The sequence below is a fragment of the Balaenoptera borealis genome (assembly GCF_965194805.1).
Source record: "Balaenoptera borealis genome assembly, chromosome: 3".
Classification (NCBI taxonomy): Eukaryota; Metazoa; Chordata; class Mammalia; order Artiodactyla; family Balaenopteridae; genus Balaenoptera; species Balaenoptera borealis.
Window position 1 is genome coordinate 86,050,947 of NC_138866.1, and position 26,489 is coordinate 86,077,435.

General features: G+C 41.2%; 2 protein-coding genes across 4 annotated transcripts; one reads left to right on the top strand and one right to left on the bottom strand.

Moving 5' to 3' along the window:
* LCMT2 (leucine carboxyl methyltransferase 2) lies at positions 1–2,122 on the bottom strand (the record flags this gene model as incomplete). The annotated part of the gene is made up of 1 exon (XM_082388765.1): positions 1–2,122. One exon carries the CDS (start codon positions 2,120–2,122, stop codon positions 62–64), a length of 2,061 nt encoding a protein of 686 aa, XP_082244891.1. The 3' UTR covers positions 1–61.
* Positions 1,942–25,809, top strand: MAPDA (N6-Methyl-AMP deaminase). 3 transcript variants are annotated; one of them, XM_082388839.1, is made up of 11 exons: positions 1,942–2,520; positions 9,140–9,368; positions 9,610–9,740; positions 10,234–10,294; positions 13,794–13,878; positions 16,455–16,536; positions 18,690–18,816; positions 19,859–19,939; positions 22,150–22,288; positions 24,363–24,463; positions 25,009–25,809. In XM_082388839.1, exons 2-11 carry the CDS (start codon positions 9,309–9,311, stop codon positions 25,201–25,203), a joined length of 1,062 nt encoding a protein of 353 aa, XP_082244965.1. In that variant the 5' UTR covers positions 1,942–2,520; positions 9,140–9,308; the 3' UTR covers positions 25,204–25,809. The 3 variants fall into 3 exon arrangements, with proteins under 3 accessions (XP_082244965.1, XP_082244967.1, XP_082244966.1); XM_082388840.1 differs by having other exon boundaries at positions 2,386–2,520; positions 24,363–24,483; positions 25,009–25,227; XM_082388841.1 differs by lacking the exon at positions 9,610–9,740.
* The last annotated feature ends 680 nt before the right edge of the window (positions 25,810–26,489 follow it).

The following is a 26,489-nucleotide window of genomic DNA, read 5'->3' on the forward strand; positions in this document are numbered from 1 at the left end:
CTATTTTGGAAAGCTTTATTTTCTACTTTAGTAGGTCCTGAATATATCACAAGTCCAGTCCTTACTGCCTAGCACTTAAGGAAGAAAGGTCTAATGTCACCGTACAGGGGTTGAAGTAGGTACCAAAGGAAAAGCAGTTCCCACCACCTCCAAGGAGCAGGAGCTGTTGCTCTTCAGGAAGGAGGATGCTGGTATGATTGTGTAACATTAACGGCCATGGCACACATGTTGTGTCAATCCGATACTCGAAGCTCAGTCCTGTAGACAAATCAATAACAGTCACTCCAGGAACTGAGGAGGAATGAATCCAGACCCCTCCGACCAACAAAAGCTTCCCATTGACCACATGAGCTGTGTGGGAGTACCTTGGGGTAATGGGAGGCTGGATGGCTATTGATTCCCAGATGAATCCACAAGAGATTGGTTTCAGAAAGTATACAGAGCTCAACGGCTCCTCAGAAGCACCCAGACCTCCAGCAATGAGGGCTCCCCCTTGACAGCTGCAGGCACTGTGGGAATGCCGACCTTCAGGTACTTCTCCCTCCACTGGGATCCTGACCCAAGCCATTGTCCCCACATGTAGGAAATGCCAGTCACTTAGTACGGGTTCTGCCACACTGCGGCCCCCATACACAAACAAATATCTCTGATTCTCATAGGACACTTCTGTTGTTGAATGGCGCCAACGTGACAAAGTGGAATCTTCTTCTGGGCCGACATTTGTGACTGTGACATTTAGGTCCTCAGGGTTATTACCCTCACTCTTGCAAAAAAGAAGTTGGAGAATCCCTAAGGCTGGAGTTACTGGGGACAGTCTCCCTCCTAGAACCAGAACCTGGGTATCTGAAAGTCTTGTCATGGTGTGATAAAGGCGTCCATCCCACTGAGCTCCAGTCCCCCAACTGCATAATTGGTTGCCTTTCCATTCAAAGTCACAGTATCTTGAAAGCAAGTGAAACTTTCTCACTCGGCAATGTCGCCCCTCCTGCTCTCCAAATCCTCCAGCACTGAGAATAAGACCTGGGCTCAAAAGGACCGAGGCGTGGCCATATCTCTTAAGGTCTGGGCCCTGGCTATTACCAGTGACTACACTGGCAGGGAAGACTCCTGAAGGGGAAGCAGGATCTATCCGAGGAAACGTCTCTGAGGGTGGAAACACCAGAGTTTGGGAGAGGGCGTCTCCCTGAGAAGCGGCCAGAATGAAATAGTGGGCGCACTTCAGATGCCACTCCTCAAACTCGTCGAAAGTTTCGAGATTTTCCACGCGCCGGCGTTCTTCTGCGGGAAGAAAGCAGCGATAGAACTCATTCATGTCCATGGCACGGCAGGCGGTCCAGCCGGCCTGAAGGAAGCGCTGCTGCTGGGCTTCCGCGTCGGGAAAGCGGTCCAGGCCATGCAGGGGAGAATTCAGCTGCCGAAAATGTTGCTGCATGAACTCGCCAAAGGCGTCACGCGGCCTCATCTGCTCGTAGACGACGAAAAGGGCATTAGAAAAACGCTGGGCGGCCCAGGCGATGAGGGCCGCAGCCTCATCCGGCTCGAGGTAGGTCAGCACGGCCTCAGCCAGGAGCAGAGTCGGTGCGGCTGCATCAAGGCCCGCGGTGGCCAGGGCGTGGTCCAATCGCTGCAGCTGCCGCAGGTCCAAGCCCAAGATGCGGTAGTCCGAGCTCTCAAAGCACAATGTGTACCCGGGGTCCCCGCTCTGGAAAGGCCCAGTTAACGCGCACAGTTCCGGCGTATCTCGAATCCTCTGCGCTTTGCGCTGTGCCACGTCCGGAAAATCTACCTCCCAGATGGCAGCCCGGGTCAGGCGGCCCGCAGTTTTGAGGCGAAAATACAGCGAGTCCGAGCCAGCGCCGAGCGACAGGATCTGGGCGCGAGGCGCGCCGGGGGCCGCGCACGTCCCCTTCAGGAAGGCGCGCACGCAGTGCCACACGGCGCGTGCGCGGACGTAGTAGCCGCGGTGGATGAGCGGCGCGCGGCGCGCGGTCCCTGGAACTAGCAAGGCGGCGAAGGTGTCGTGCACGTACCCGCGTGCGGCCAGGGAGGTCTTGCTGAGGGCGCTGCTGTCGTTGGTGCTCTGCACTGCCCCGGCCCGACGCTCGCGGCTCCGCGGGCCCATGGTCAGGGAAGTCAGGAGCGACGGTCCGTCCCGGCGGTGAGCTGCCCTTTCGTTTCCCAGTAGCCACCTCGCGGACTCTGTACGAAAAAATCAACTCCCCCGCACCCCGCTCCGTGACGCCTCTTCCTTGGACAGGTGTGCGTCACTTCCGGGAAGAGCGCACCTCGCCAATCAGGATTGAGGAGGCTGCTGCTGGTGCTGACATTCGGCTGTGATTGACATTTCTTTGATTCTCTGGGACTGCGGTTTCGCGGCAAGACTGACGGCTGGGGCTTATTGTGGACACGTGGACTGTGTCAGGGAAGCGCGGGTTATCACTTTTCAACAAGCCTTCCTGTCTGAAGTGAAAATTTAAGCTGTCATAAGTTGACTCAACTGTTGACAAAAATCTTTAAAAGGTGAGTGTGGGGACTGACAACCAGAGCTCCTTGGAGGGCAGGGTCTGCATTGAGTGTCTGGTAGGGGCAAAGCAGGGTTAGAACCACTGACTTTGCTGGGCAAGGAGAAGGGGTCGCTCCTCGGATGCTAACTACGAGTACTTACTAAGAGATCCTGTTTAAATCTGAAAACAAGCCAGTGAGGCCAGGTGCAAAATGAAAAAACCTTTACAGAAGTTGTGACTCACCCAATCAGTGTTTCCCCACAGATGTACACTATTGATTCCCTTGTATTCCCGGCTCTGTACTAAGCTGACAATAAGTAAACCATTCAGCCTCTTGTTTCTCAGCTGAAAAATGACATTCCCCTCCACGTTCAAAGTTCTGTTTTCTAGGACAAAGTTGAATATGTCTGTGGAAGAGGGAATCATGAAAGAGAGGTGATTATTCCCTCTGATACGGTCTGAGTCTTGGAGGTTTAAAATAATCAAGTTTCTAATTTGGGTATTTGGGAGTCGTCACCCGTAGGAAATCTCTTGCAGAGATATTTATGGGATTTGTAACTTATTAATTGGGATTTGGTGACTGAGATGGAGAAGGAAATCAGGATGACTATAAGTATGGTTACCTTGAAGCAGCATAGCATAATGGTGAAGGGCATGAGTTTTGGAGTCCAGCCAATTTGGATTTGGATACTGGAACTGTGTCGTTTAGATCTGGTGTTTAAGAGCTCTTAATGACTTTAGGGAGAGCAATTTCTGTGGAGTAGTAAGGGCAGAATCCATGCTATAATGAATGGGAGATAAGTAAATGGAGGCAGCTCAAGTTTAGCTCAGAAGGAAAGAAGAGACAGGGCAGTAGTTAAAGAGGAATGGGGGATAAAAGAAAGTTTGTTTTTATTTTTATTTTTTTTAAGGTGGAAGCAAGTACTGTACTTACCTGGTGGTTCCCTGAGGGAAATAAGCAACTGGAGAGAGAGAGGTTGATGAACAGAAAAGTGAGAAGATTAGTGGAGTAATGACTTGGAATAGATAGGAAGGAATGGGATCCTGGGCACAAATTAGTCTTGGGGACAGGAGAATGAATCCTCTTTCTCTGATGCATGAGGGAGGAAGGGGTATAGATAAAGATAAATTTAAGTGTGAGGGAAAGCAGAGAGAAATAGAGGGAATTCATGTCTGAAGACTTTCGTTGTCTCTAAAGGTAGTGACTGAGTTGTAAAGTTCAGCCTGAGGCAGCTGGGTCTATGGAACGCTTGAGGAGTTTGGAATTGGAATGAGAGAAGGACTCCCCTGAGCTTGCTGGACTTTGAGATAGTCATTTCTAAAATGAGGGGATTAAGTGCTGCTTTGTGTGGTGTTTCAGGGTTTATCGAGGGTCAAAGAGAAAAAAAAAAGTTGTAGGACTTTGAAAAATTATATACTGTGCTGTAGAAATGAATTTTTATATGACAAGTTAGTAAAATGTACATGATATATTAGAAATAATACTTTTTTGGTAAAGAACAGATCAAGAAAAGTGATTCAAGAAGAAAGAGAGTGGAGCAAAATTTGTGATTTGGGTGCCTTACAGTTGTTTTCCGGTTATTTGTTAAAAATCTATATTTTCTTATGTAAAATGAGACAGTAGTACCTCATGGGTTGTTATGAGAATCAAGTAAAATTACCATCCAAGACATTTAGCAGAATGCCTGGCTCATACTAAGTGCTTAATAAATAGTAACAAGTGTTTTTATTATCCTGGGTTCCCTTTTGGGGCCAGGGGTGGAGGGCGGGGAGGAAAAAAGTTCCTTAGGACAGTGGTCCCCAAACTTTTTGGCACCAGGGACCGGTTTTGTGGAAGACAATTTTTCCACAGGGGTGAGGGGGTGGGATGGTTTCGGGATGATTCAAGCGCATTACATTTATTGTGCACTTTATTTCTATTATTATTACATTGTAATATATAATGAAATAATTATACTCACCATAATGCTGACAGGAGGCGGAGCTCAGGCTGTAATGCGAGCGATGAGGAGCGGCTGTAAATACAGATGAAGCTTCTTCGCTTGCTCACCCACCGCTCACCTCCTGCTGTGTGGTCCGGTTCCTAACAGGCCACGGACCAATACCGGTCCGTGGCCCGGGGGTTGGGGACCCCTGCTCCAGGAGAACAGGAGACCTGGTTCTGGCCCTGCTCTAACTTGATGAAATATTAGTACAGATGTAGAAAGATCTTATCTCAATGTGTTGCTGTTTGGCACATCCCTCCCACCCCACCTGCTTCTCTGATCCATGCCAAAGCCAGCCCAGGCAGATTGAATCTGACAGGGCATGGAATTGTTGATAGCAATAGCTTAGGTAATGATCAGTGGAACAACTTTTAAAAATGTGTAAAAACTGTGCTTGCTTTGGTGGCTTTCAAATTTCCATAGGTTAACATTGTAGCTATTGGGTCAGTAAAGTTACTCATAACTAGTTAAGGGGCAATCTGGAGGGTGGTTCCCCCCACTCCCCACCCCCCACCCCACCCCCCCGCAGGAAACTTTTTTTTTTTTTAACATCTTTATTGGAGTATAATTGCTCTACAATGGTGTGTTAGCTTCCGCTCCATAACAAAGTGAATCAGTCACACATATACATATGCTCCCATATCTCTTCCCTCCTACGTCTCCTTCCCTCCCACCCTCCCCATCCCATCCCCCCAAGGTGGTCACAAAACACCAAGCTGATCTCCCTGTGCTATGCGGCTGCTTCCCACCAGCTATCCATTCCACATTTGGTAGTGTATATATGTCCATGCCACTCTCTCACCCTGTCACATCCCATCCCTCCCCCTCCCCATATCCTGAAGTCCATTCTCTAGTAGGTCTGTGTCTTTATTCCCGTCTTGCCACTAGGTTCTTCATGACCTTTTTTTTTTTTTTCCTTAGATTCCATATATATGTGTTAGCATCCTGTATTTGTTTTTCTCTTTCTGACTTACTTCACTCTGTATGACAGACTCTAACTCTATCCACCTCACTACAAATACCTCCATTTCGTTTCTTTTTATGGCTGAGTAATATTCCATTGTATATATGTGCCACATCTTCTTTATCCATTCATCCGATGATGGACACTTAGATTGCTTCCATGTCCTGGCTATTGTAAATAGAGCTGCAATGAACATTTTGGTACATGACTCTTTTTGAATTATGGTTTTCTCAGGGTATATGCCCAGTAGTGGGATTGCTGGGTCGTATGGTAGTTCTATTTTTAGTTTTTTAAGAAACTGGAGGGTGGTTTGAAATGTGCCACAAAATCAGGTCAGGATCCTAGAGTATGACTGAAAATTTATACGAAAAGTTAGCCATCTGTAACATTTGTTAACAGCCTGCTATGTAAAATGTCTTAAATGCTTTTTCAGGCTGTCATTCTGTTGTCTAAATGTAAAAGTTCTTCCCTCTCGTAATTCATATTCATAAAGCTGTTTTACAAGGTTTCTAAAAAGTTATTTAATTATTTTATGAACAATTCTGTAAAATAATTTGTTAATTATTTTAATTTATTTATTAAAAGTAATAAGTGAATTAATTATCTAAATTTATTACTTAAATTTTAATTTATTAAAATTATTTCAAAAAGTAATCAGGTATTACATGCAAGTTGTAAAACCTTCAAATTGCACAAAACTTTATAAGGTAGGTAAAAATAAAATTCTGTCCCTTGACCTTTGCCACTTCCAACCCACTTTCTAGTGGGAACAGTTTTCTATGTATCCTTTCATACCTATTTTAGGAATAAAGATATATATAAATAAGAGTGTGTGTGTGTATACACACATGCTTTGTTTATAAATGTCATCTTTGTAAACAATGATTTTTGCAACTTACTTTTTGGAAATAACACTATATTATAGAAGTCTTTCCATATAGTCATAGATATTCAGATGGATGGATATACACTTAATTTAACCGGTACCCTACTGATGGACATGTAGTTTGTTTCCAATTTTTTGCTATTATAAATAATGCTACAAGAAGTGTATTTGTATGTATCCTATAAGATACAGGATAAATTCCTAAAAGTATAATTATTGGGTCAAAAAGTATGTGGGTTTGTGTATGTGTGTGTGTGAGTGTTGCCAAAGTACCTTCCAAAAATATCATACCAAGTTCTGCTCCCACCAGAACTTTTACTCTCACCTTCTCCCATATTGGGTATTCTTCTGAGCTTCACATTTTTTTCTGAATAATTTTACAAGTTAAGTCTTCCACATGAACTTTAAAAATCAATTTCTAAGGAATAATTTTGGGAATATTTTGATTAACATTTACTTTATAGGTCAGTTTATGACAAATTGACTTTACTATGTCAAGGTATGTTTTTCTGTGTTAATGACATCTCTTATGTACTTCAGTAGAGATATTAAACATATTGATTAAAGAGTCTATCTTTTTTCATTTTTTACTATTAAGCACTTTGGCATTCTATTGAAATTCTATTGAAATTTATCTCATACTGAGTTAGCCTTTCTGTGGATTTCTATGGCTCTGTCTAGATCTCTACAAACTATTTTCTTAATTGCCCATTTTAATATCTTGGTAACTTATTTAACCCTCTCAGTATCAATTTAGTAATTTTTAATTTGGTAAAAATATTTATTTTGCAAGCTTACAGGGAGGATTATAGATAATATTATTAAAAGTGCTTGCCACTTAACTGGTAGGCTCTGAATGGAAGCTGCTATTCTTATCAACATCATCATCATTAATATCTGAGGACCCTACTTTGAAAATCACTAAATTTCACTTGGAATTTTGCCTTAATTTATAAGCCACCTTCAGAGGTAAAGGGAAATTAGGATTTATTTATCACCTACAAAATGCTGGGCACTGTGCTAGGTGTGAAACTGCACTCCTTCTCGGGTGGGACTCAAACCCACGGGCTGGGGCTCGAACCCACCTGCACCTCAGATTGGGACTTGTACCCATGATCCCTGACTTAGGAGGGAGTCGAACCTGCTGTCTTTTTTTTTTTTTTTTTTTTTTTTGGCTGCGTTGTGTCTTCGTTGCGGTGCGCGGGCTTCTCATTGCGGTGGCTTCTCCTGTTGCGGAGCACGGGCTCTAGGCTTCAGTAGTTGTGGCGCACGGGCTCAGTAGTTCCCGCTGTCTTTTAATTGAAACCGCTCTCCTGGTGTCAGGACTTACTGAAACTCAGGTACTTTTGTCTCGGCGCAGAAAGAATTCATTGAGAGGGAAAGTGGCAGGCAAAGAGTGAGTTTATTTTTTTATTTTTAGGCTGCGCCTGCACAGCATGCGGGATCTTAATTCCCCCACCAGGGATCAAACCTGAGCCCCGTGCAGTGGAAGCGCCGAGTCCTAACCACTGGACTGCCAGGGAATTCCCAAACAGTGAGTTTATTAGCATGGGATGCTTGTAAGAAATGCAAGCGGGCAGGGGAGAAGGCTCTGCCCCAGGACTGAGAGGACTTCATTTTTATAAACAAAAGAAAATTGGGGAGGGGAAGAAGACCACCTTCTTCCTCATTCTTGGGCAGATATCAAGGCTTACATCATTATTTCCTCCTTTGGCCCTGTAGGGTTTAACCAGGACTGTCATGCTGCTATTTAAATCATATGTATATTAGCAAAAAGGTGGTAACATATACTAAAATATGGTAATTAATCTCAGGTTTCAGTATAATGTCCCCTTTCACCTAGTTTGTTTCCCTGTGTTTCTGTCTTGGCTACACACAGAAATGCTACTCTTCAAGAACTGTTAACTCCCTGACTTCATGTAACAAGATTCAGACCCAGTATCTATTGTCTTGTGTTTTAACTATCAGGGTTTGTGGCTTGAGTGTGTCTGACACTTGGATGCACCTGCTCTTCCTTCAAGGTAGATTGTTGCTAGGTTACTGGCTTCTTTTTTTGAGTGGTCATTAGCTTACTCCCAAACTCCCTTGAAATTCCCTTTCTGTCTTTAATCCTTTAGTGGGATTTTTAAAGTAACTGTTTAATTATCCTACTCTATCCCTATCAGGTGCTAGGGAGGTAGTATAAGCCATAGTCCCTGTTCTTAGAAAGTATATATAGTCTGGTGAGGAAGAAAGACAAGTAAATCAGTGATTGAGATACAGTGTGATAAAGTGCTGAGTTAAAGGTAGTCACTGGATTATATGGGAACATAGAAGAGGGGAATTTAAAGTACTTTATTAATCCTCACAGCTACTCTGCATTTTTATCGAATTTTTATCCCATTTTTACAAATAAAGAAACTGAAGCCATGGGGTTAAAAGTGACTAAGGCCGCACAGCTACTTAAGAGCAGAACTGGTAAAAGGATTAATCTAGGTCCATCCGACTCCAATGCCTCTTCCTTTATATATTTTAAATAGTTCAAAAATGTAAACTTTTAGACCCAAAATAGGTCTTACAAATTTCTAGTTTTAGAAGTAGTTTTATAGAAAGTGCTAATAGGTAAAGGAATATACCCTACTAAATTTCAGATTTTAATCCACTGCTTACCAGCTTGAGGGCTTTTCTTATTTCTTGTTCAGGTTGTTGGCTCACTTAAGTTAGCTTTGAAGTAGCTTTTGTCTTTAGAGGAATAAATTAACAAAACCTGTTTCTTTGCTTTTGCATCAACATCTGAAAATGTTCACATTCGTTTAAATAGGTGAAGCTGAGCCCAGAACTATGTATACTGTTTATCTTAACAAAATGGGTGGAAGTGAAGCAATCTGAAGGAAATTCAAGACCACAGAACTTACTGACTGAACCACATTGTATTGTTCATGCCAAGAATAAGTGTTTGGAGAAAGACCTTGCTATTCTGCTAAATCGTGATGGAGGCAGAAGAACAACAGCCATGGAAGACAGCCTTTTACTCAAAATTACCTAAAGTGGTGAGAATTCAACCACGGAATCTGGAGTGTTGCTAATTATAATGACTTCTGTGTTGTTTCTTTTCACAAAAGACAAGTACATTTTATAGGTAGAATTTGCAAACTTTGTACATTTTGAAAGTTATATAGCTACATCTAGTAGGCAGTTTGCCTAGTACAGACTACAAACATCAAGCACCTGGTCTGATGCTATGAATCTAGTGGACTTGAGAAGTTTTTACTGATTGTATTCTTATTTTAGGAACTTCATGCCCACTTGAATGGATCCATTAGTTCCAATACCATAAAGAAATTAATAGCCAAGAAGCCAGGTCTTAAAATCCACTATCAGATGACTATGATTGACAAGGGGAAGAAAAGAACTTTAGAAGAGTGAGTTTGGGGAGATTGTGGACATACTTCTTTTTTTCTCTATTTTGCGATTGTAAATAGTTATGTAAAGATTCAGATTTTTGTAGTTAAAGGAATAGGGTAGCCATCTGGTATGGAAAGTATAACTTAACATATAGCATTTTTTCCCAACTGTCAGACTGTTGACAGTATTTTTAGTGGTTTGTATTGTTTGTGAAGTTACACTATATTGTAATATTCTTTAGACTTGAAAATATAGACTTGTTGGTTTTTGTCCCCAGTTTCCTGCTACCACTTGGGGTAGGGGTTGGGGGGGTGGAGAAGGGAAACTATTATTTCCCACTTAAAAGTAACGTATGATTTTCAGTCATTTGATTATCCCTCCAGATCAATGTAATTTTTGAAAAACCTATTCTCTAGTTCTTTATAAATATATGATTACTATTAGCCTAAAATCAGTTAATTTAGTGAAGTTTTTGATGACTAAAGTACATTAAAACTTTTCATGTTGCAGATGTTTCCAGATGTTTCAGATTATTCATCAGCTTGCTACTAGCCCTGAAGATATTCTAATGGTGAGAAATGAAGTAATTTTTAGACTGGTTTAAAAATTAGTAAGTAATTGATGCCCTTCTTTTGTTGCACGTGACCTTTTGCTGTCATCAAGAATCTGATGAAAAATGTTTTCTGCTTTTTTTATGGTAACTCTTTTAAAAAATAATGTAAGACATTTGCCTAAGAGCTAATATCAAAAGATACGTCCATTATAAAAGATATGAGGAAAGAACGAAGATCAGAATCTTCTATTAGGTAGTGGATAATGTGGAGGAGAAAATCTTGTCCTGTTTTACATATATATATATGAAATATCTGACCACAGACTTTACATGTATTGCTTGGGATACTTTGAACTGCCCCTGGGTGGACATTATAGAGAATGAAGAAGTTCAAGAGGTGCTTACAGATTGAATGATTAATCCCTAGGGAAATTGTGCCTTCCCTCTGGGGATGAAGGGCTAGAGGACTCCACTGTGTTGCCTTAACTGAAGCTCTGTGATACTAGAGTCTGATATGGCAGACTGGCTTCTGTATATTGATCTGACCAGGTTGGCATTTTTAAATATTCTCTTTGTAATTGGAGAGAAGCAGAATCCTATCAGTGTTCTTAACCCTTAGAAAAAATGCAAAGTAAGAAGTGTAACCTGTGTTTCTGGAGAGGTGACTTTTGATTGGTCAAGAAAGAATTTTCCTCCTTGGCTGAGACTGATCCTCATGATAGTTATTAAGTAAATTAATCACCTTTTGGAGGAGGGTTAGCTCGAAAAGTTTAGTTCAACAAAAGTTGACTGAGTGCCCACAATGTTCCAAGCACCCTGCTAAAGACTGGGAGATATAAAGATAGGTCAGCATGGTCCCTGCCCCTCAGGAATCTATAGTCAGGCTGGAGAGACAGATCCATAAGAGGATAAATCCAACATCATGAGGTAAGCTCTGTGTTACAGACATGCACAGGGATTTATAGGAACCCAAGGGAGCATTGTCTAATCAGCCACTCAACAGGTACCATTGAACCCTGCTAGGAATGTCCACCACAGGAGGCTCTGTCTCACTTTCTGTTGTTGAGTGTAACAGAGCAAACCTGATAAAATTTTAGATTCTGAGAGCTCCATGGGTATCATATGCCATGCTCATTGTTTCATTCCTTCCAAAGTTGGTAAAAAGCTTTATTAAAATGAGGCGAGGAATTAAGATTCTGTAGCATTTGACTTAGTGCTACTTAGGCGAACACCTGTAGGTGGTCGAGAGGATGACAGTGAGATGCCCCAGAGAGTGAAATTAATAACATTTACATATAATAAATGAATCATGTGTGGGAGTAAGCCAAGAGATGGTTTACAGATGTGGGACTGAGTGGGGATCACTTAACAGTCAAGTCATGGCGACTGGGTGTAATCTCAAAGAGATAGGATTGAAATGTGACTGAAATAATATTAACTATTGCATGTGCCAGACACTGTGCTCAAGATGACTTTCTGAGGTGGGCATTTTTTTTTTAACATCTTTATTGGAGTATAATTGCTTTACAATGGTGTGTTAGTTTCTGCTTTATAACAAAGTGAATCAGCTATACATATACATATATCCCCATATCTCCTCCCTCTTGCGTCTCCCTCCCACCCTCCCTATCGAGGTGGGCATTTTTATTGTTCCCTTTTTGCAGATGAAAAAAACTGAGGCCTAAAGAGGTTAAGTGTAACTTGTTCAAGGTCACTCACTGCGAGTAAGTGGCAGAATTGACTATTTTGTCCGATTCCAGAGCCCATGTTCTTTCTCATTCAAGATGTGCAGTCTTACCATCCTTGGAGTAAGCAGAAACTTAACTAATTGTGATGGATTCTATCTGAAGAAAGTACTTGAGTAGATGTTCTCAGTCCAGCGCATAGGAGAGGAAAGCCCAAAGAGCCAAGAGTTGCCCTCGGTACCTGTTGCTGCACGGAGCAGAAAGGGCTGAATCTGGCCAACACGGATAGGGACCCTAGGGAAGTGTTCTTGGACCTGAGCTAGAGATGATTCCACAGGCCTTAATGTGGCCTAGAGAAATCTTCCTCCCATTGCTCTCAATCAGTATTTGCCAGTAACCTTCTGTTGTTCTATTTGGTTTCACACGTACCTCACCATCAAGAAAGGGGGTGCCCTGGATAGTAGGTAGGATCGCTTCACACCCTCACTTCCACCCTCGTTGGCAATTCATACATTACAAATAGGCTTCTGCATTAGTCTCCTGTGAGCTGGGGTAAGGTGAGTTGGCCTTTCTGGGTCTGCTTAGTTCTGGAGCAATGATAAGATGTGAGTTCCTCAACCTGCAGAGATGAGGCCGGTGCTCTGGTGGTGGCAGTGGCAGCATCATGGGGTTCCTGAGACAGCAGTGCTGTGGGGTCCAGTGCCTGTGACGATGCTGCAGAGGCTGCAGGGTTCTGCTCAGTGGTGGAGGAAGCAGTGGTGTCTTGCTTGGTCCAGGGGTGTCACGTGATTTTGAATGCTTTTGTGTTGTCCTGAGCTGTGTAATCTCTGAGGCTGATTCTCCAGACCTCCTGGTGAATCCGAGCCACCCGTTATATTCATGTTATAATAAATTCCTTTTTTGGCTTTAGTGTAAAGAAAAAAGATGAGGCCCAGATCTTGGATTGCAATGAATCCACCAAGGCGGGGCCACCCAGTTAGGCACCGTCCGCGCAACCAGCCAGCCTTGTTCCTTGGCCAGGACGTCACACCTGCATGCCCATGTGCACGTGGTCAAAGCAGGTTAAGAATAGGATACCAGCTGTAAGGACTAACTAGGGCTGGTTATCACAGCATTTCTAACTTGGTCCTTTTTTCTTCTAGATTTGGTATATTTTAGGGTTGATGGCAATGAAGGAAAACATGCCTTCAGCCTTTAGATATCATTTATCTTGGTGATGTAGTAATTTTTGGATTGTTGAGTTTTGTGCTAGATTGGATACAGTTTTACTCAAATTTATCACCCATTTTCTTTGCCTAAGAAGAATCTTCCTAAGTACTTCTGGGGGAAATTTAACCCTGCCTGAAGAAATTCTTGAAAAATACAACTTATCCCTAAATAACTTGAATAAGAATCTTAAGCCATGACTTTAAATGGTACATCAGTACTACCTAATCATTTTAGTTGCTTATTTCCATATGTAATGAAATTTCTAATAGTATACACTCATAGGTGGTTTTACTGGTTTTAGTTTTGCCTGTTTTATCAGTCTGCTGTTGATTAGCAAATAGAGAAATGGTTAAAAGGAGAGAAGAGAAACAAAAGGTGTGGGTGACGTGCAGATTTGGATTTCATGTGAGTATGGGGGGGTAAGGGGAGCTATTGGAAATGTGGTAGTTTTGTCACAGCCTCCACTAGGGGGTGTGACAAAGCAGGTCATCCTCACCATGTGGGAGGCTCCCAACACTCCTTGCAAATCAAATTTAATGCATGAAATAAAGCTGTAGCACGTGGCATTTTCATTGGGACGCTTACACTAACATCAATATTGCATACATTGCCTTTATTATCAGGTCACGAAAGATGTCATTAAAGAATTTGCAGACGATGGTGTCAAGTACCTGGAACTAAGGAGCACACCCAGAGAAAATGCTACAGGTAGAATCTAACTACTTCTCAGCAGATGTCTATCTTTTTTCTCATGTGCTTTGATGATGCATGTGTTTGCAAGTTGAGACTATGAAGTATTTACTTTTACACTATTGTAAAAGTAGGGTCAGTGGTCCAAATCTTCTGATGTACATTAATGATGTATGTTATTAATGAGTGAGTTATTCTTAACTTAAAAAAATCAGGTCAGGTATTATCTGTTGAAGGGAAATAAAAAGACCTGCAAACATTTTGTTTGTTCTTATTTTTCTCACTCTGAGAAAAGAACACTTTTTCCTTATAGTTGCATTGTCTTAAATAAATGCTAGTTCGAGTTCCCTGCATCAAGGCACTTGTGAGACAATGAGTGGATGCAGAATCACATTTCATGACAATCACTGAAATGAAGGTTATTGAGTCACTTCTCAGGGGCTGATGGTATCTTAGGCCAGGAGCAAGCTGTGATGTGGCAAAACCTCTCTGGATGGAGGTGAGTGGATCTGGATGTGATCTGGAGAAATTTCCTGGGACCCTCTTTCCATAAAAGCAGCATCAGGAGATATTCTATGGTGCCCTTGGGTCCTCCTTAGCACTTTGTCTGTGACCTAAAGAGGCCCTACCAGATCATCTTGCACCCTGATATGTGTAGCCCAGCATTGTTCAGGGGGTAAAATTTTTGAAACTACATATAGTAAAGTAAGTGCTGAAATGAGACAAGCAGAAGATTCTTTTTTTTTTTTTTAATTTATATTGGAGTGTAGTTGATTTGTGTTAGTTTCTGCTGTACGGCAAAGTGAATCAGTTATACATACATATATATCCACTCTTTTTTAGATTCTTTTCCCATACAGGTTATTACAGAGTACTGAGTAGAGTTCCATGTGCTATACAGTAGGTCCTTATTAGTTATCTGTTTTACGTATAGTGGTGTGTATATGTCAATCCCAATTTCCCGATTTATTCCTCCCCCTGAGCAGAAGAATCTTATCTCACATTTTTAAACTGTAGGATCAGTTCCAAGTTATACTGGTGAGGATAGTGAAAGAGAAGGAAAGAAGAAACCTGCCAATTATTAGGGCTAGTTGACTCTTCAAATGGAGATTCAAAGGGGAATGTCACCTTAAGTATGCAGCAATAGGGGAATAGTTAAATAAAGGTTAGTGGAATATTTGGCAACCATTAAAAATATTTGCAAAGACACTTTAATGACGTGAAGACATGCTCAGAATACAGTGTTAAATGAAGGAACAGGATACATATATACCTAGTAGCGTCTCATCTATTCAAAACTATATATATATACATATATATATATATATATATATATATATATATATATATATGTATATGTATATATATATATGTATATAATGTTTACACATATACACACACTTAGAAAAACAGCCAGTGGTTATCTCTGAGTGGTGGGATTACAGGTTATTTTTATTTTTCTTCTTTATAATTGTCTGTGTTTTTTCTAGAGATTTTCCACTAAATGTAAACATTTTATAACTGGGGTATGAGAGTATTTTAGAGTAGGTTGTTCTGGAGAGTGCTTTTTCAGAGCCCCACAGAAGAGGAGGACTTGAGCACCTGAACTTGAAAGAACATCTCTAGTGCCCTGGATGAGAAACACTGAGTCTGAGCAGGGTTGAGGGAAAAGGAAACCAAGAGAGGATTTTTTCCTGGACAAGCAGGAAAACATTCTGCTAGTAGAGAAAAAATTTTCTGGCTTTTTTTTTTTTTTTAAGGACAGGCCTTAGAAAAGGGCTTTTTTTTTTTTTTCTGGCCACACTACGCACATGGGGATTTAGTTCCCCAACCAGGGATCAAACCCATGCCCCCTGCAGTGGAAGCACGGAGTCCTAACCACTGGATCACCAGGGAATTCCCAGAAAAGGGCTTTTGTTACTCTTGTTTTGTTAAAACAAGCATTTAAACTTTTTATAGCAATTTGTGAGAGTAGTTTTTTTGGTTTTTTTTTTCATTGATTATTTATTTATTTATTTTTGGCTGTGTTGGGTCTTCGTTGCTGTGCGCAGGCTTTCTCTAGTTGCAGTGAGCGGGGGCTACTCTTCATTGCGGTGCGCGGGCTTCTCATTGTGGTGGCTTCTCTTGTTGTGGAGCACGGGTTCTAGGTGCGTGGGCTTCAGTAGTGGTGGCTCACGGGCTCTAGAGCGCAGGCTCAGTAGTTGTGGCACACGGGCTTAGTTGCTCCGCGGCATGTGGGATCTTCCCAGACCAGGGCTCGAACCCATGTCCCCTGCATTGTCAGGTGGATTCTTAACCACTGCGCCACCAGGGAAGTCCCAAGAGTAATTTTATGTCTGTTGAATTTGAGAATAATTTTTAAACAAGCTTGAATTTTACGTCTTTTTTTAAAATTTCGTTTTTCTAGTATTTCATTTTTTTTCAATTTTATTAAAGCATAAATGGTATTTACTAAAATGTACCCATAACTCATCTTTAACCATACCCATATCACACATAAAGTGAAAATGTATTTGTTCATATAGGGATGCTAATGTTGAAGGATGAAGTAGTTGATGATCTCTTTAAAAGTGTTTTATTTGTGTCCTTTCCAGGAATGACGAAAAAGACTTATGTGGAATCTGTACTTGAGGGTATAAAACAGTCCAAACAAGAAAACATAGACATTGATGTTAGGTAAGAAGCATTGTACCTTAGTGGTCACCATTTAAAATACTAGAATGTGAAAAACTTACTCTTTTGAGCCTGAGTATAGTGGATTTTTATAAATCAACCAATAACCGATTTTTATCTTTTAATAAAAAACAGAGTCAAGAACCTTGTTGTTTAAAGTTGAGAATGCAATTCTGAATTTTTTCATATGGCAGTAAAGTTCTGAGTCCTGTTGCTCTTGTGAAGTCTGGCTTCCCCTGGCTCTTCAGCGAAAATCCAGACTTCTTACTATGGCCTGCAAGGTCCCACGTGGCTGCCTTTCTTACTTCAACAGCCTCATCTGGACCACTGGTCACTTATCACGCACTGGCCCGCCCTCTGTTCCTCAAGTAGGCCAAGACTGTCCCACGTCAGCACCTTTGTACTTCCTGTTACTTTTGCCTAGAACACACCTCCACTGTATCCTCGCATGGCTGGCTTCTCATTATTCAGGTCTCAATGTGGCTGTCACTTCCTCAGAGGGGCCTTCCTTGACCACCTTATCTAAAGTGCCTCCCCACATCTTCTAGTCACCCCGTTTATTTCCTTTATGGCACTCTTCTTAACAAGATCAGAAGTCTTCTTGTTTTATTTGTATATACACACTCACCCGCTAGAGTGTAAATTCAGTGAGGCCAGGGCCCTTGTCTTTTGATTCACCACTACCCCACCAGTACTTAGAACAGAGCTGGCACATAATTAGGGCTCAGTAAGTCCTTGAAGGAAGAAAGGAAGAAAGCTAACTGTATAGTTTCTGGCTATAAAATATCTCAAAATTAAGCTTAACTGGACTAATACCCCAATTAAAAAAAAAAAAAAAACAGGCAAAAGACAAGAGAATTCAGAAAAGAAGACATACAAATGGCCAATAAATGTATAGAAAACTATTTAACTTCACTAATCAAATAATTTTAAAAAGAAATATTACAATGCCATTTCATTTCAGGCACCCCCCTCCCCAAAAAGAGTACTAACCAGTGTTTGTGAACTTACACACTGCTGGTGAGCATATGTAATTAATAAAACCTCTCTAAAGAGGTAGTAAGATCTATAAAAATAATTTCCCTCTTGATCTAGTAACTGTTCTAGAAATGTATCTTAAGGAAATAGATTGATAAATGTTAAGATTCTTCACAGTAGTGTTATTTATAACAAAAAGTAGAAAACATCCTACCTAAAATGTCCAACAATCAGAGGACAATTACCTTATGTTATATTCATATGATTTATATTGTTTTCTAACATTATTTAATGGCAGGGGAAATTGTTAAGTGGAAAAAAAAAAGACTGCATTTTATATATAGTTGATCCAAATTTTGTAAATAAATATATGCTGGAGGGATTTCTTTATTTTGTGAATAAATAGGTAAACTAATAAATGCTGGAGGAAAATTACACAATATTAACAGGGGTTCTCTGGGTATTCGATTCCTTGTAGGAATCCAGCTAATGTATGAAGAATGAATTTGTATCAGCTATTGGATACATGTTAGAATTAGAATATTACCAATCTTGTAACCCTTAATGAAATAAGGGATCTAAGCCTCCTGATGAAAGAACCATCACCACCTATGAAATCCTCTTGCCTCAATATTGAATCTGATCTGATTAAGCCTCTAGACTAGATCCAGTTTCCAATTCATAGGAAATACAAGAGACAGGAGAACATGTTATCAACATGGGGATTCAATCAGCAAAATCAGATGTGGGAAGCTTTATAGGAAAAATGATGTGGTTTCTTCAACAAATAAATTCAAGAAAAGAGGCCGGGGGGAGGTGTGAGGTAGAGGGTGGAGGCATGGGGGAAGTGGCTATAGATTAAAAGAGACTTGAGACACATTGACCAACACAACATGTGGACCTTAGTTGGATTCCGAATCAAACTGTAAAAAACAAATACATGAACAAAAAAACAGGAGATAGTTAGAACTTTGAACACTAACTAGATATTTGGTGCTATTTAGGAATTTATGTCTCATTCCTTATGGCAAAGTAAGACGTCAAGTCAGTCAGGCTGTACTTTTCCAGTAAGATGTATTCCACGTAGCCTGCCATACCTCTCTGGCCATACTCAAGCGTAGTCTTTTTCATCTACACAATCAATACTCATTTTCAACTGTGTTTTTCTTGTATCAAAGGTATTTGATATCAGTCGACAGAAGAGGTGGCCCTTCAGTAGCCAAGGAGACTGTTAAACTTGCTGAAGAGTTCTTCCTTTCTACTGAGGATACAGTTCTTGGCCTTGACCTCAGTGGAGACCCTACTGTAAGTTACTTTTCCAAAATACATTTTATTTCTAAAAGGTAGAATCGGTTTGTGGGATGAGGATTAGCTTGGAGCATCCTGCTTTCTCCAGAGGTCCAGCAAACTCTCTGTGTGGATGAAGCCCTATCCTGCCCTGGACGACCAGAACGTCTATAGCAACTGCTCTCAGGCAGGGTTCTGTGAAAGAATTAAGCCCCCTAAAAAAAGGGAAAAAGATTCGCATGACAATATGATTATTTTATTTTGGTTCACAGCTAGTACCATTCTACTAGAGAAGTTAATTTATTAACATGTAATCCATGTCTAATGCTTAATTATGGCTAGGGCTTAATTGTCTCACAGAAGCCCCAGTTGAGAAAGGCTGGTCTAGAGCTTCTTGGTCAGATTCAAGCAGGGTGCCTCAGCTGTGGCACTACTGACATTTGGGGCCAAAGAATTCTTTGTTGTAGGAGGGTGCCCTGTACATTATAAGATTTTTAGCAGCGTCCCTGGCCTCTACCTGATAGATACCAGCACCCTCTTAGTTGTGACAACCAAAAATGTTTGTAGACATTACCAAATGTCCCCTGGAGGGCAGAATCACCCCAGTTGAAAACCACTGAATTAGAGAGTCCTGTGAACCTGGTTCTTATGGCTTTGTCAAAACCTGGGCTGTTCTGGCCTTGTTTCATCTGTCCATTTGATAGAAGCTTTCTTTACTAATCATGCTGGTTGCTGAATCAGGTGAGTTCTCCTTCTTAGCTTTAGATATCTAGATATCCTTCCAAAAGTAAAATTTGGTGACTGTTATATCGAGCTTAGCTGATTGTCATCAGGTTCACTGATACTTAAGATTCTTGAGGGCAAGGACTGTGTCTGTGCCAGCTTTGAATTCTCTAACATGTCTAGCACACTGTAGATACTTTATAAACAAAATGTGCAAATAAGTCCATCTGCCGTTTTTTTTCTGCCATTATTTAATTTCTTTTTTTATTGAGACAGAGTACCCAGTTTTTCAGTTTGCCTATACTTATACATCCTCATTTTAACTTTTGTCTTCAAGGCAGGACAAGCAAAAGACTTCTTGGAACCTCTTTTAGAAGCTAAAAAATCAGGTCTGAAGTTGGCATTGCATCTTTCAGAGGTAAATAATATTGTAAAATTAGGCTGGAGAGGGTAGATTACAATGGAAAATAATTAATGGAAAATAATAATCATTTGTACATGGCTAAAGATAGATCTGGCTTGGGAAAACATTTTTAGAAAGAGAAAGTAGAAATATTTTTGTGTAAATTATAATGATAAAGGCATAACTTGCTTTAGTCCCTCACATTGCTGTTTCTATGTTTTTGTGGTTCCTGGGGTTGGCTGTTGACGTGCACTACGGTTGTGTCCTTAAAACAGCTTAATTGACAGCTTGCTAGAGAAAATGCATGAATTTATATCAGCAGCCTTGTTATCGGCAAGCTGACACTGAGAAAAGCATGAGTTTGTCTCACCTGTCCTTGCAGGGAAGGGACCTGAATGTGTCACATACACTGGCAAGAAAGGAAGTAGCTCATCATCATTTTATAAGGCTCAGCAGAAGATCAAGTGCCCCTGTGGCCCCAGCTCCTTGGCAGCATGAGTACAGTGCAGATAATGCACAGAGAGTAGCTGGAGAACAGTCACTTTCTTAATCAGCACATCCCCGTGAGGCAAGCAAGGGACTCTCCTGGACTTTTCCCCATTTTACAGACGGATTTACTTTCTACCTCAGTACTTCTACCTATTTCTTTTTTTTCTTTTTTTAACATACAAAAAGCTGTACATAATTATACAACTTGATGAATTTGGATTTGTTTCTTTTTTTTTTTTTAATTTATTTATTTGTTTTTATTTTTGGCTGCCTTGGGTCTTTGTTGCTGCGTGCGGGCTTTTCTCTAGTTGTGGTGCACGGGCTTCTCATTGGTGGCTTCTCTTGTTGCAGAGCACGGGCTCTAGGCGCGCAGGCTTCAGTAGTTGTGGCACGTGGGCTCAGTAGTTGTGGCTCACGGGCTCTAGAGCACAGGCTCAGTAGTTGTGGAATACGGGCTTAGTTGCTCTGTGGCATGTGGAATCTTCCCGGACCAGGGCTCGAACCCATGGCCCCTGCATTGGCAGGTGGATTCTTAACCACTGCGCCACCAGGGAAGCCCCTGGATTTGTTTCTTGAATGCAGGAAATAATACTTAGTCTACTTACCTTGCATGATTATTTTGAACATTAAGGTCATGATTTAAAGACTAGGGAAAAAATTGGAGCTTCTTGTCAGTACTGGCTGTTTTTCATGTCTACAAGCAGAGAGTCAGTAATCTAGTGGCAGAACTTAAAATCTAGAATCCTTGTTTCCACACTCTGACCAAAAGATCTTTCACGTGTAGGACACCCTCTAGTTGACCAAACTGATGCCAGATTGAAGTCATTGGTCAAGATAACAGAACAGCCAGCATGAGGCCAGTTACCTCTGGCCTTTGCGCACAGCATCAGAACCTGCTCTTTACCTTCATTTCTGTGGCTTTTCTTGTTTGGTCCATTGGATATAAAACATTTCATTTCAACATGTTATGGTCATTTGTCTTTTAGGCTATCTAGGAGATGAAGAGCACAGCCAGACATTTTCATGGTGGTTGTGGTTTGCACTTAGCTAGCCTTGTCAAGATAGAACGTGAGCGCACTGTATGTGGATGGAGTCTGGGCCCCGGAGTCAGATGGAGCCAGGTTTCACCCTTATCTCCACCATTCATAGCTCTGTGAGCCTGGACAGCTTTTCTTTAAAATGCTTTATATTTTTAACTACAAAAGTTATTGGTATCTGAAGAAAATCCACGTGTAGAGAAATAGTGTAAAGTAGAAGTAAAGAAATAAAAAATGAAAGGTTCCCTTCAGTTCTGCTCCTGAGTTGATCCTATTAACAGTTTTGTTATTTATATATATATTTTCTATCCCTTTTTGTAATATGTATGAAGACATATACACAACACAGAACACACATAGGCATATAGAGTTGTGAGATTTTGTTTTTGAAAATTACTTTTTCTTAGTTTTGATTTCTTCATCTTAATACTTCGTATGATTCTTGTGAGGTTTAAAGGAGAATGTGTGTGAAAAGGCTATTGACTCCATAGTTACTATAATCAAAATGAATCTAGAAGAATATTGGGAAATAAATGGGAAGATAAAAGGCAAAGAAGAGAGCTGGAAGGTCTAAGTGGTTCAGCTTTCCAGAATGTCTGCATTACCTTCCCAGAGGGACAAAATACCTGGCTATAGAAAAAAGTACTTTTAAGAACCACTGAAAGAGGTTATTGATGCCCTCTTTCCCCTTTTTTTGAGATTCCAAACCAAAAAAAAGAAACACAAGTACTCCTGGACCTGCTTCCTGACCGAATCGGGCATGGCACATTTCTCAACTCCTTGGAGGGAGGATCCCTGGATCTGGTGGACTTTGTGAGGCAACACCAGATACCGCTCGGTAAGGCTTAAGGCTCTAGGTCCTCCAGGCAACTCACTGTCCCTTCCTCCCCAGCCCCCAGTTTGCAACCCATATGTAGAGAAGCACTGTTCTAAATATATAAATATCATTTAGAAGTTGTGATGCTTTCTCAGCCTTATTTAAGTAACAGGAAGTTTTAGCTCCCATTAGAGTATAAGCTCCATGAGAGCAGGGCCCTTATCTGTCTTGTTCACTGCCACATTCCCCAGTTCCTGGAACCAGGTATTATATTGAGGGAATAAGGGTCGTCTAGTATTTTGGAATGACTTTAACCAATTTACGTATGTTATGAAAATGTATAACATTTATTTAAAAATTAAGACTTATGCAAGATTCCAAGTATATTTTTATATGTCTGTTAACCATCACACACTTGCTCGTCTGCATATGTATACCTGGAGCTTTTTTTATTTTTAATTAATTTATTTTATTTATTTTTTTTATTTTTCATTGCTAGTGTAGAGAAATACAGTTGATTTTTTTATATTTATCATGTGTTATGTGACATTGCTGAACTTACTTATTCACCATTACTTTGTAGAATAAGAGTGATGAGAGCTGACATCTCTCCTTGTTCCCTATCTTAGGGAAAAGCATTCAATCTGTCGCTATTAAGTGTAATGTTAGCTGTAGGGTTTTAATTTTTATTTATTTTTTTGGCTGCGCTAGGTCTTCGTTGCAACTCGTGGGCTTCTCTAGTTGTGGCGCGTGGGTTTAGTTGCCCTGCGGCATGTGGGATCTTAGTTCCCCAACCAGGGATTCAACTGCGTCCCCTGCATTGGAAGGCAGATTCTTAACCACTGGACCACCAGGGAAGTCCCCCCTGGAGCTATTTTTATTTAACAACAAATACTGATGAAGTGCCTACTCTGTTCCAGTCACTGTTCAAATTGCTGGGAATACAGCAGTAAACAAAACAGACAATGTTTCTTTCTCAAGGACCTTATATTCTAGCATAGGTAAGAGAGACAGTAAGCAAATACACAAGAAAATATCAGTGTTAAGTTCTTTGAAGACAATTAAACAGGCCGGTAGAATAGTGATGAGATAACCACTTTTGATTGGATAGTTGGGGAAGGCCTTTCTGATGAGGGAAAGAAGCAGTTGGCTGAAAACCTCTTTACTGAATGATGAATTCACTGAACTTACAAATTTAACAATTTGCAGTAACACCTGTGTGGGTGTGTTTTTTAACTAACATAGAGTTTTTCATCAATTCACAATGGGTGAGATTTCTTTTCTTTTTACTAAGGAAATGTTTAAACCTCTACAAAAGTAGAGGATCTTGGAAACCACTTGCATAGTGATCTTACTTGGTGTGGTGGCCCAGCTCTGCTCTCAGCAGGGGCAGGTTGGGTATGCCATTGCTGGGACTGAGTGGCCCTATGTTGCAGCCGCCTTACTCAGTGGAGCAGATGCCATCAATCAAGTCAGTGACGTATTTTACTCTGGCTGGGGAGCCGGGCACAGCTTTTCAAGGCAGGAGTTTTATAATCATAGAAGTCGTTCTTAAGATGGACTTGCAGCAGGCAGTGAATGGATGGTTGTCTGAGTAAAGGAGTTTAGAGGTTTTCTTTGAAGCCATAGAAGAAGTCCATTTCTGCTCTTGGCTTTTTATAATACTGTAACCCTTGACAGTGCTACCATTTTCTTACCTTTACTTTAGCTCCCACTGTAAGACCAGGAAGAAGTGCAGCAACCCTTCAAAGATTCCTTCTGCTAACTTATCATGATACTTCCCTGCCTTCTTCATGGTGACTGGCTTATCACACCCCTCTTTCCTCTCCTTCTTTGGTAAAAGAAAGGGAGAAGCACAGGGCTGTGAAGGGGATGTTAATTCCCTGCCATGAGCTGCAGCACATAGTTCCCATACAGCTACACTCATTGGACTACAAATTTTCACATATAAGGAAAGGTCAGTTTTGTAAAATAATGAACTACTAAAAATTAGCATAGTTTGGAAAGATTTCTCATGTATCTACTTGGTGAACAGTGAATGAGTCTACTAATCTGCTTTTAATAAGAGGCTTCTTCCTTTCCCCTCTTCATCTAGAACTCTGTTTGACCTCGAACGTCAAAAGTCAGACAGTTCCATCTTATAACCAGCATCATTTTGGATTCTGGTACAGCATTGTCCATCCTGCCATGATCTGTGTAAGGTGTTTTGTTGTGAGGTATTTTGCTCCTCTTTAGTCCCTGAGTTGCCATAGGTCAGACATTCACTACCTAGCTGGCTGCCTTGTACACCTTGGGGGTGATGCCCAAGTGGAGGAGTGAGAGGAGGTTGGGGCTTGAGAGGCTGCAAAGGGCCAGCGTGACTCTGGGTTTGGCTCTACGGGGAAAGGTCCTGGACAGTACCTGGGGGAACAACAACAATACTGATGCCCAGCACCCAGCCCTTGCGATTCAGCTTTAATTGACCTGGGGTGAGTCCTGGGCACAGATACATTTTAAAAGCTCCCTCGGTGATTTAAACATGCAGCCGTGGTTGAGAGCCACTGCCCTGGCGTTTTATTTTTTGTTTTTAAAAAGGATAAACAAGCCTGTTCAGTCATAGATATGCATGGATACATTTATAGGCCCCTGTTTAAATTCTTAAAAGAAGCATGGTAAATAGGAAAGTACTCTAAACGAAAGCTGTTGTTTTTTAAAAAATCATTTCCTTATTCATTTTGAAACTTTCTTGCTTATGTTGGCAGACCGATGATAAGGGTGTTTTTGCAACACACCTTTCTCAAGAGTACCAGCTGGCAGCTGAAACATTTCACTTGACCCAGTCTCAGGTGTGGGATCTGTCTTATGAATCCATCAGCTACATCTTTGCTTCTGACAGCACCAAGTCTGATCTGAGGAAGAAGTGGAATCATCTGAAGCCAAAAGTGTTCCATTTTTAAGCTGTAATGAGGTGAACTACTTTCCAGTATGTATTACAACCTAGATCTCCCTGCCGTATCCCACTTAGTAAGCTGTCCACTGCTCCCTCCCGTGGAAGCATAGCAGCCAAGTGCCGTGGGCTCCAACACTAGCACCTTACTCATGGCGGATGCCCAATAAGTCTCTCTTAAACTGACTGGCAGGCTCTGAGGTCGTCCATGGCTTACCTCCTTGCCGCTTACAGGAAGGGACTTGAAAGTTGCTGCTCACTGAACTCCCCATTCCAGCAGTGATTCTGACTTAACAGTCCTTCATTAGTGATCATGAAACTTCAAGAAAATCAAAGTAGGTTCTCATCAGGAAAAGTTTTGGAATTACTAGTCTAAATAAGGTAAAGAGAGAAGGAAAAACAGATTGTCGCCAAAACCTTTAAGCCATCTAGCTTGTGATGACAGCTCTGTATTTTGTTGTGCTTACTTTAATCGGACTCCCTTCACTTAAGTATTCCCCAGAACTGTGGGCTCCAGGCTACACTGCGTACCATGGATTTTTGTGAATCCCAGTAGCCAGGGTTAATCTCCTTTGGGTGGGTGACCCTAAGTGACAGATAAAGCTAGCTTCTGAGATCTGCCTTTGCCCTTCTCATGATTAATCCTCCTGGAGTCAAGATACATTTTAGATTTTGAATCGACTAATGGAGAGAGAATTGATCCATTCTTATGTTCATATCTCATCTTCCCTCCCCTACGTGGTTACCATAAAAATAATTCTCTACAGAGTTGACAAGACGGCCTCTATACTCAGATTACAGTAAAAGAGAAATGGCAGTGCTCTCTCTCTCTCCCTCTGTATATATATACGAATGTATGTATATATGTGTGTGTGTGTGTGTGTAAGTTCTGTGGCATTGGCCATAGAGAATAAGCAATAAAGGAAGGGAAGAATGATAGCATGGGGAAAATAAAAAGAAATAATAGCACTAAGGAAACAACTGATGAGAACAGATATGACTGTCCAGCTCCTGCTAATATATTCTTGCTTCCTCTGCTGCACATGCCATCCAGTCTGTCCCTACAAAGGCTGAACGAGTATTAAAAGGGAGGGGTGCATAGATCCTCCTGCTCCCCCGACAGTGGGCTTGGTTTCTCTTTCTTAGAATGTTTGAAGACTATGTATTATTTCTTGCTTCTTCCATCCTCAGGAGTGGCAGATTGGGTGGCAGATAATGGTTTGTGAGCTAGTTTGAGATAAAATTGGGTTTTCCCTGGTAAGAGTTTTGCCTTTGCCCGATTCTTTTTTTTTTTTT

Excerpts from the sequence above, each read along its gene's own strand:
- MAPDA (XM_082388839.1), top strand. The coding sequence starts at position 9,309 with ATGGAGGCAGAAGAACAACAGCCATGGAAGACAGCCTTTTACTCAAAA. Across the intron at positions 16,537-18,689 it reads AACATAGACATTGATGTTAG|GTATTTGATATCAGTCGACA; the intron begins GTAAGAAGCATT and ends CTTGTATCAAAG. Across the intron at positions 24,464-25,008 it reads TCCATCCTGCCATGATCTGT|ACCGATGATAAGGGTGTTTT; the intron begins GTAAGGTGTTTT and ends TTATGTTGGCAG.